Genomic DNA, 10,834 nt, shown 5'->3' on the forward strand with positions numbered 1-10,834 from the left:
GGTCAATGTTTACATGGTGGTCAGCATCAGTTCCATTACAATCTTCTTCAAGTATAACATTACATTGTTTAATTTTCAAATCTATTTTGTTGTGTTTTGTTTTGATGCAAAGTCTTTGTTAAAGTTAATAACTTTAGTATTCTCATTCAGTTCACGATCAATATCACAGATCTGTTCCAAAATATTCCGTCCTTCAATTTGAACAAGGGGGACCTGTTCAATGTGTGATGTCCCTGTCTTGTCTAATGACTGACAAGCTAGTTCATTGTCACTGCCTTCACTTGAGGAGCTGGGAAGAGTCACATCCTGAGGGAGGTCTACTGACTGACAAGCTAGTTCATTGTCACTATCCTCACATGAGGAGCTGGGAAGAGTCACATCCTGAAGGGGGTCTACTGACTGACAAGCTCGTATTATAGGCAAGAGATTATGGTACTTGCCACAATAAGAGATATACAATTAACATTATTAATGACAGGTGATTAAGAGGGGAGAAGATATAAAGTATGAAAGGATTTAATAATATATTTAAGATATGAAGTGATTAATAACGTTGTAAGGTAGGAAGTAAGGTAGAAAGTCAGTAACGTAAGTAATGAACATGAAAGTAGGTCGTTGGAGCTGATGAGGGCAGGGTGAGGTGACTCATAGCTTAGATAGGGAAAAATTACTATACTATCAAGATGGAGCGACGTGGCCAGGGACCTGGCTACCAGTTCTTGGTACTCTACGAGCCATATATGGTTAGGGGAGAGAGACTCTGAGATTACTGGAATCCACCTCACGGTCGTACAAATATGGTAATGGGGGTACGAAATAGAGGTGGGGGAGAGTAATAGATAGTCAAGTTATGGGTTATTGACCAATAGAAAAAATGAAAAGGGTGTTGGCTGTGACGTAGGAACCCAGGTTTAAGCTGGAGCAAAACCCAGAAACGGGAGTCTGGTGCGGGCCTGCTCTTGCTGTTGGTCACTAGAAATCGTCTGAGAAATTATCTTGAAGCACCAGCATTTTGGCCTAAGCCTGAAGCTTTGCGGCTGAAGTCTTATAGAGTGACCATAGAGTAGGTTGACCAGCAACACAGTGTTAATAAAAACTATTGAACGAAGATCATTGTCTTGTGTTTGCTGGATGGACTATGGTAAAGTTCCAAGGGCCCCCGGGTACTGACACTGTACCTCTCGCACATTCCTTATCGTCAGGACCGAAGTACGGGGGTATACCGTAGTTCAGGTAACGACACACCATCCCAGGTGCGGGATACTGACAGGTAAATTCCATCTACCTGCCAGGTAAAGGTGCTAGTCGGAACGCCTTGGAAAGGTGGCTGGAGGCGCAGGGTAAGTTCCCCTGTAGCGAGTGGTTGAGAGGCTGAAAGTGCTGTGCAGCGGTTGCATGCACGGCAAATTGCAACAAGCAGAGCGACGTTTGGCTGCTTAAAAGAATTTTGGCTGCTTAAAATATTGAGAGGCTGAAAGTGCAGTGCAGCGAGGGCACGCACAGCAATTTGCAATAGGCGGAATAAAGCTGGGCTGCTTAAAATATTGAGAGGCTGAAAGTGCAGTGCAGCGGGTGCACGCGCGGCAATTTGAAATAAACAGGGCGACGTTTGGCTGCTTAATAATTTGAGAGGTTGAAAGTACAGTGCAGCCGGTGCATGCAAGGCAATTGGCAATAAGCAGAGCGACGTTTGGCTGCTTGATAATTTGAGAAGTTGAAAGTGCAGTGCAGCGGGGTGCACGCACACGGCAATTTGCAATAAGTAGAGTAAAGCTGGGCTGCTTATTTGCAAAGCAAGGCTGAAAACGTGCAGCGGTTGCACGAGCAAAACACTGCACTTGTAAGGTTGAGTGCAAACGACGACTTTGGGACCGGCCGAGGGAGGGCTACGCCACCAACGCCAGCTGGCCGAGAGAGAGAGGGTTGCAGGTACAGAGGAAGGCAGGAGGACGACACAAGATCGACGGAACCATAGGTGGGACGGTCCGTACGGAACAGTGAACCACCAGGGAAACAACAGGCTGAACTCTTATGTGACAGTGATCCGATAGGAAAGTGACGGACAGTGGTGTGTGACATTTAGACTAACTTATAGTGCACATTCCACGGGATCGAATCTGCTTTAGGTAAGCCAATTCTATTATTATTTATGGTGAACACTTTGTAAAAGAGCGAGATCCTTGAGAGAATCATGCCTGTAACACCCAGCAGTAGCGGGAATCCAATCTCTTTACGCCCTGTCAATCAGCAATGTTTATCCCCTGTAGCTACATCCTCCAGCTGGTCTGCATTATTTGCTTCCCCATGCCCAAGTAGTAAGACCGTCCCGTCTGACCAAGAGAGCCCTACTACTATGGTTGATACCCCGCCAATCATGTCCGCCAGCGTTGCAACCACAACATCCAGTAACCAGAGTACTAGTTGCCCCCCACTTCCAGTTGAATGGTCACCGTTCTCTTCCCCAATGACAGGCCCCCAATTATTACACACTGATATCTTCAGTACACCTGTCACTCTTACAACAACAGTGGTTCAAGGCTGCCCCGCCCCACCCACGTATCAATCCAGCGTGGCCACGCCAAATGGCACCAATGCACATTCCATTCCGTCAGTGAACCCAGCTCATTCATTCACAAGAGCTGTCTCATTATCTGCCGTGCTAATGAGCCATTTTGACGGTAAGGACCCATTTTGAGGGTAAACACTGGTTTGACGGGACCTTGGCTAAGGATCAGTGTTCCTGGCCAACCTTAAAGAGAACCTTCTTGCAGCGCTATGCCCCAAATTCCATTGTTATGTTAAAAAGGGCTAATGACCTTATAGATAGGAAACAAAAACCGTCTGAACCATTCGCTGTCTTTTTACAGGCGGTCAGACGTCAAGCGGCCTTAATCGGCGGAAACAATGATGATTTCGTCAGGGATCTCGTTCTTAGAAATGCAAGCCAAGATGTAAAACGTTTTGTACTTACTAGGCCACACACTACTCTGTCCGAGGCCATACAGAGTGCAGAAATTGCCGATGCTACTGGGTCCCCTGAGGACGAATCCAAAGTAATGCAAGCCATTCATGTATTGAGCGAACAGGTGGACGAACTAACAACTCATGCTAGGCAACCTACACAACCAGTAAACGTTGTTGATTTAGGTCGGTACTTACACACTCCGACACAGCAAAACACACACATGCTCCAGGAGCCACCGACTTCAACTCCACAGCCAACCATGTACCATCCACAGTTCATGCCTACACATACATCGCAAATATCCTATCGCCCCAAGAACAACAACCACAACACGAGGAGACATCCAAATAGTCGTAATGTCCGTTTTGGCCAACAGGGAAACTATACCGATAGACCGGGGAATTCTTATGGCCCTCGAAATACAGTACAGGACAGACGCCCGTTCACGTGTAGGGGTTGTGGTATGCTTCACTCCCATCCCCGCGAATGAAGAGCCAGGCTGATTACTTGTTATCGGTGCAATCAACAAGGTCATATAGCTCGATGGTGTCAGACCCACCAACCGTCCGCATGACTACAAATAGACGGGGCTCCCACAAACATAACCCTCAGTACTACAACCAGAAGGGAATCCCATTAACAAACCATTCACCAAGAGATTTAGGCAATCCGCCATATCCAGGGGTAATCAGTTCGCCCAACCCCCCACCAAACACTAACCCCCTGGTCACGGTTTTGACAAGTGTAGGTTGCCCACCGACCCAAAATTCTCCCCCTCTCTCCCTTCCCCCACCAACAGACCTATCACTCAGCCACCGAACCTCGGGGCAAACCATTACGAAGACACTAAGCACCCCTCCTCTGCGAATGGAACCTGGCCAGAACTACACTACTGCTAGCATTACTACAGCTGGGTCAGAGGTCAATCATGTTACTGAACCGCGGGGTTCCCCTCCCAAGGTCAACTGTACTCCAACCATCTGTCCCCAGTGATCACCTGTCACCAGGGTCAACTGTACTCCAACCATCTGTCCCCAGTGATGACCTGTCACCAAGGTCAACTGTACTCCAACCATCTGTCCCCAGTGATGATCTGTCACCAAGGTCAAGTGTCTTCAAACCCTCTGTCACCCCGGATGACATGTCACCAAGGTCAACTGTACTCCAACCATCTGTCCCCAGTGATGACCTGTCACCAAGGTCAACTGTACTCCAACCATCTGTCCCCAGTGATGATCTGTCACCAAGGTCAAGTGTCTTCAAACCCTCTGTCACCCCGGATGACATGTCACCAAGGTCAACTGTACTCCAACCATCTGTTCCTGGTGATGACCTGTCACCAAAGTCAACTGTACTCCAACCATCTGGCCCCAGTGATGACCTGTCACCAAGTATCATTGTATTCAAGCCTGATGTCACCCATGATGTGATGTCACCAAGGTCAGATGTCCTCAAGCCGTATGTCCCCAGTGATGGTACGCCACCGGGGTCAAATGTACTCAAGCCCCCTGTCACTCCCGAGGGCCTGTCCCCAAGACCAGACGTCACCACGTCTCCTGTCCCCAAGGACGCCCTGTCACCGTCAGTGTCACCTGCCCCCGGACACCACCCCTCAACACTGGATCGGCTACTACAAGAGGACCAGCCTACACGGGATGGCTATCGTCGCCGGGCTGCAGACTTAGCCATCGATTTAACTCAAGCTAACCTCACGTCCACGGAACAGGACGCACTTGTGTTACTGCTTGGCTGCCATAGGGATGTGTTCGCAAAGGACATCACAGAGCTTGGACGTACTCACCTCTTTGAATGTTATATTGACACCGGATCACACAAGCCGCTGCGTCAACGGACCTACCATGTCAACCCCAATCAACGTGAAGAACTTAGTAAACATTTACAACAAATGTTGGACAATGATATCATTGAACCATCCTTCTCCCCGTGGGCTGCCCCAGTGCTACTGGTCAAGAAACGTGACCTTACTACACGCTTTTGCGTGGACTTCCGCCGTTTGAATAAGATTTCGACCCTCGAACATTGGCCTCTCGTGAATATTGACCAGTCGTTGATGTCCCTAGGCACCAGTCAAGCATGTTATTACACCAGCCTGGATCTTATGTCTGGATATCACCAAGTTCCCATGGCCGAAGACAGCAAGGAAAAGACAGCCTTCATCGTCCAAGGCGAAGGAGCATACCAATTTAAGGTCATGCCCTTTGGCCTTGTCAACGCTCCCAGCTGTTTCTCCTTCATCATATCATCATTGTTCTCCTCCATGTCCTGGAGATCTGTCCTTAGCTATTTGGATGACCTCCTCATTTACTCAAAAACGTTTGAAGACCACTCGACACATCTAGAGGCAGTCTTCGCCAAACTCCGCATGGCAAATTTACGACTGAAACCCTCAAAGTGCCATTTTGCCCTTTCCACTATCAATTACCTAGGTCATGTGATATCAAAGGAAGGCGTTGCTATGGACCCAGCCAAAGTTGACAGTGTGGTCACCTACCCTCAACCTACATGCACTAGAGAGCTCCGCTCCTTCTTGGGGTTGGCTGGGTACTATAGGAAATTCATAAAGGGTTATGCTAACATTGTCGAGCCTCTACACCGCCTACTACGGAAAGATACTCCTTATGTCTGGACAGCTACCATGGAACAGGCATTTGCAACTCTTAAGTCAGCACTCACATCAGCCCCTATCCTAGCATATCCAGACTTCACTAAGCCCTTCATATTGTCGTGTGATGCTTCTCAAAAGGGGGAAGATGGCAAGGAACACCCAGTCTCATTCGCAGGTAAAAGTTTGTCTCCAACACAGAAGAAGTACTCCATCACCGAGAAGGAGTGCCTGGCTATCGTGTTAGGCCTCAAACACTATCAACCATTCTTGGCGGACAGTCACTGTACAGTTGTCACCGACCATGCAGCCCTACAATACTTGAACTCCATCAAGGACGCCACCGGACGTCTCGGTCGCTGGAGCATACTGCTATCACAATATGACCTGCACATCACTTACGTCCCCGGGCCCAAGAACGGCAATGCCGACGCCCTCAGCCGACGGCCCTACCCTCCTAGAGAGGATAATGAACAGGAGGAACTACTAGGGATCGATACAATCAGCCACGCCATACCAACAGCGGAACAGGACGCTACCCAGGTCACAGAACAGGAGACAGACACACCCGTTGAGGATACACACCAACCACAGTACCCAGAAGGGATGCCCCCAGATCAACTACGTGGCCTACAACTCGGAGACCCTTCCTTCCGGGAAATTATGGATTATGTGGAAAAGGGGACACTACCCAAGGATGACCAAACAGCCCGGCGTGTCATGCTTGAGGCGGCCGATTATGAAATGGATGAGGGACTTCTCAGGGAGGGACGCAGCCATGCGACTCAAATATTACTGGAAAGGGATGTACAGTTTTGTCAAGATGTGGGTTGCCACATGTGTACAATGCCAGGCGGCTAAACGCGACTTTCACTATCGTCCTGCCCCACTGAAACCATTGCAGGTCGTCGACCAGTGAGGGGTATCAGTATGTTTTGGTCTGTGTTGATTCTGCTTCAAGATGGTGTGAAGCTTTTCCTCTTAAATCCAAAACAGCAAAGGAAGTCGCAGCAGCGTTCTATGACGGCATAATCACCCGACACTCTACCCCGAGAGCCCTTCTGACAGATAATGGGGGTGAGTTCATCTCGCGCCTCCTCACGGAGCTCTGCAAACTGCTTGAAGCTAAGCGACTCCGGACATCCCCATTCCACCCACAGACTAATGCCGTGGTTGAACGAATGAACAGTGTCATCGCACAAGCTATCCGGGTCTACTGTGAGGATGCTAGGGAAGCCTGGCCACATCTCCTTCCAAGCATTATGGCAGGATACCGACTGAGCCCAGCCATCAACTCTACTGGCTACTCACCTTACTTCATGGTCTATGGACTGGAACCCCGGCTTCCTATCGACAACATCTTGCAACCTCTCCCAGATGGCCTCCCGTACACAGTCAGAACAGACCTGCGCCAACTTCTCGACAACTTGGATATTGCTCGACATATCGCTCAGGCCAACGTTAAATCAGTGCAAGAGGCATACAAGGCGAGATATGACCCCAAAGCCCGGGGCCCCAGCTTCACGGTAGGACAGAAAGTGTGGCTAAAGAAAGGAAGCCTACAGCCTCATATTTCACGAAAGCTCCAAAGGGCCTACACGGGTCCATTCTACATCGTCTTTGCGTACGAAACCCCAAACTACCTCCTACGCCGAGGTGGAAAGGACACCGTGGGTACCTAGGCGTACCGTTATGACACCAAGCCAACTTTACACTTATCACATACACACACCCAGATTGACCACATGCCACATCTTGATTCACACACCAACAACGAAAGAGAGAGAGCCCAACTGTTTTGACTAGTTGATGGGAGGCAGGCGCGTATCCAATGAGTCCCACTATCGCCCATCGGTTGGACAAACAAATTCTTGTCGGACAAGTTAGACATTGGCCTATTGAGGCGGAGGTTATATTTTCAAGATGAGGTATACCCTGCTGTTTATCGAGTGACATTTTCACTGTGATTTGAAACTTTATACTTCCCAAATCGTTTAGTTCCTCATTGACTTTATCAGCGACTAGAGGCTTGATGCAGCGATGTCTATGTTCTTATCAACATGCATGCGCCAACCTCTCAGATAGTTACCTACAGCGCGCTCAGTGCGCACGAACTCTAGGTCGATAGCTCTATTCTGGCGTAATAGTTCGACAAGCTGGGACTTCCTCATACGGGAATAACCTACTAACCCCAGCTCGCAGGCTTCCTGTTTGAGTTGTTTCACGGTGTGGAGCTGAACGCGACCGTTCAGCCCTACGGGGTCGTGTAATAATGCGACTAACCCGGCTTTCCCCAGGCGGGAATAACCCGTCAACCCCAGCTCTTTCGCTCGAGAGTTTTAGTTGTTTTGCCATGGGAGGGGATTGTTTGTTGAGTAATCTCAACAATGCTGGTCTCTTCATTCGGGAGTAACCCACTACACCTCGTTCTCTCACAATCTGCTTGAGCTCGCGGACAGTAGTCATTGTTATACGAAGGTGTATACAATCTCTAATTGGGACGCCAACAAGGGAGGTAACTTTCACCACGAATCTAGTCCCCCACCCAGTGCTATATTTAGAATAACAGTATCGATTCTGGGCTCAGGATAGCTTTCCCGTTTTATTATTTCCAGAACGTTGGGTATACACGTATATATATTAGCTGATTCAGTCAATACTTGTTCTCTGAATACATCCAGCTTTCTAGAAACAATCATTTGAAAGTTGATTTCCTCTTCAAGTTTGGTAATGACCAGAGGTCTGAGGTTGTCGATTCTCCATTTACCCGGAAACATCAACCAGATTCTCAGACCAAAAGCCGGGGGTTGAATTCGTATGAACGCAGGCATTATTATACCTAGGGGTACACAGGCTCTAATTGAGTCACTGGAGGTAACTCCTCCAATCATTAAAAAATTACACCTCCATGCTAAGGAGACGTCTACATTCGTTTATGTAGTCTTTTTTCTTCTCGTAGATAAGCTGGTGCCTGACTACGTTTGCCCCGTAGGCTTTACATAAACAGTAGTGACATTTCACTCCAATACTGCACACTGAACACGTGTAGTTCACAAAACATTTTCTATGAAAACAGTAGTACCCCTCCATCCTACATTTCCTACCACAGGTCTCGGTCTTCCCCCTAAGTATGTACTGACATCGGTACGGGGCAGGTCTCATCTTTGGTATACTCATATGAGTACTTAGTCTAATTGTTTTACAACCAACGCAGTCGCTGCTAGACCCAGCGCGATAAAGATCAATTCCTGGTCCTTTTGCCCTTGGGATGGTGTGTAGTACTGAGCGAGTGTGGGCTTAGAGGGTAGTTCTATCTATTTGCCGGTTACCAGGAAGTATTCTCTCGCTGCGGCTTCAAGGCTATCGGATGCTTTAATGGCACGGTTCTCACGCCAGAGTTGTTCGTTAATGACATTTCTCTTCTGTATACGTTCCTTTGCGTACTCGGCTTGCTTGGCTTGGAATTTCTCCAAGACCAAATCGTGATGCTTCCGTTCCGCTTCTATCTCGACCTCGTTCGACCCCCGTAGTTTCGAGAAGAGGAAATTACTCCCGGAAAATGCCAGGGCGTTTACTAACGCCCCGCCAACCATCATTGTGATCGTAGCCATCCTATATATAGTTACATTTACTTCAAAATATTTTCCGGTAGGATCCCTTGTTTTACGAGGATGTCTTTGGTGGCCATCGCCATACCCAGGTTCATTATGAGCATACCCATATCCTGCAGGTTGAAATCTAGCTTGATAGTCGGTTGTTTAAGCACCATTTTGGTCAACCGAGCGTACCCTATGGCTAGACTGGCGACCACAGTGGCGTGGTATGCATCGTTGACGAACGTTTTCCCCTCAGACATTATGTATATGATATAAAATATATATTTATAACATGATATGTGGGTTGACCTCTAATTGTGGGGGAGGGATACCCTCCCGGGGAGGTTGTTTATTATATAACAATAATGAGAGAGCCACGGCAGCAGTTGCGCCTGCAATCCACAGGAGTGGAGGGTAGTTACTCTTATGTTGGTTAGACCACCTTTTTCTACCGGCGGCGACTCTCTTAGGGTTCTTCTTCCTGGTGACTGTAGGATTCTCCTCCAAACCCTCCCGGGATGGATTCTTCTCCTGGGGAGGGGTCTCCCCCAGTAGGGGTTCCCCCAACATTGGACTCATTTCTTGGGCAGCATCCATCTTGTATACTATTACTATTATTTTTCCCCTCCTTAAATTGACCATGCTTCGCCGTGATGATCGCCGCTGTCACCGGGGCTAAGAACATGCCGTATTTGTGGTACAGCAGGCAGCTGACGGCGCTAAAAGCGTGTTGTATAAAGGGGGTCCTTCTCGAGGTCCTCCCACAGGTAAAGCCGGCGTTCCAGGGGAATGGGGAGGGCATACGATGCCAAACCGGTGTAGATCTGCGTCATTGTCGAGTCTATAGTCTTCATCATCTCAGCCCCGAGCCGGGACTCGTATCTCGCGTACAGCTTATCAACCTCATCGGTGGACAGTTTCTGGATTTTATCAGGGGAATAGTCCCCAAAGTATTGTTTGGCCTTGCTGCCAACAGCCAGCGCCATTAGTTTCTCTCGTTTTTCATCACTCTGATCCTGCGGAACCAACAGTTGTTCGAGAGTAGGTCGTCGCACTCCATCCTATAATATACCAAGTGATTCTTTACTCTAATGATATAATAACCGATGCAGGCGAAACACATCGAGATGAATGGTAAATTACACACGATTAGCACCTCACAAACCATAATTACTTAGCATTTGCTTAGCTTTGCTTAGCTTTGCTTAGCATTGCTCAGCATTTACTTAACATCGCTAAGCTAAAACACCCAAAAGGCCACGGGTTGGTCGGTCTTCAGCACGAGCTTAGCATGCTTAGTTTCAGCGAGCTGTTTCTTCACCCGTTCTCGTTCTAGTTTGCTCATCACATCGTTCTCTCTCAAGCACTCCTCGAACGAATTCCTGTCCTTGCAGTGGAATAAGGCCACCCATCGCGTCTGCTCCCTGAGGTCTTTCAACACCAAGTTGAAGATCTAGGTTAGCACCCAGACGCTGTGCTTTGCGTGCCGGCCGGAGAAGGCCAGGTACGATAGCATGTCTCTCTTTTTTGTTATCTCAGGATTAGCGCTGCAGTCGTCCAGTATGAACAGCGTCGACTCCCCTTTAAATTTGTTGTGATAAGCCTTCAACCAGTCCTGCAGACGTGTTCCCGGGTCGACTTTGTGTACGT

At 48.4% G+C, this 10,834-nt stretch overlaps 1 protein-coding gene across 1 annotated transcript; it reads left to right on the forward strand.

Annotated features, from left to right (window-relative positions):
• The first annotated feature begins 683 nt into the window (after positions 1 to 683).
• Positions 684 to 7,270, forward strand: LOC124284000. The gene is made up of 5 exons (XM_046720040.1): positions 684 to 722; positions 1,846 to 1,983; positions 2,868 to 3,053; positions 4,374 to 6,400; positions 6,550 to 7,270. The coding sequence occupies exons 1-5, from the start codon at positions 684 to 686 to the stop codon at positions 7,268 to 7,270; spliced, it is 3,111 nt and encodes a 1,036-aa protein (XP_046575996.1).
• Positions 7,271 to 10,834: the final 3,564 nt, after the last annotated feature.

This window comes from Haliotis rubra, unplaced genomic scaffold, assembly GCF_003918875.1.
Source record: "Haliotis rubra isolate DU_JTF1 unplaced genomic scaffold, ASM391887v1 Scf327, whole genome shotgun sequence".
Taxonomy (NCBI): domain Eukaryota; kingdom Metazoa; phylum Mollusca; class Gastropoda; order Lepetellida; family Haliotidae; genus Haliotis; species Haliotis rubra.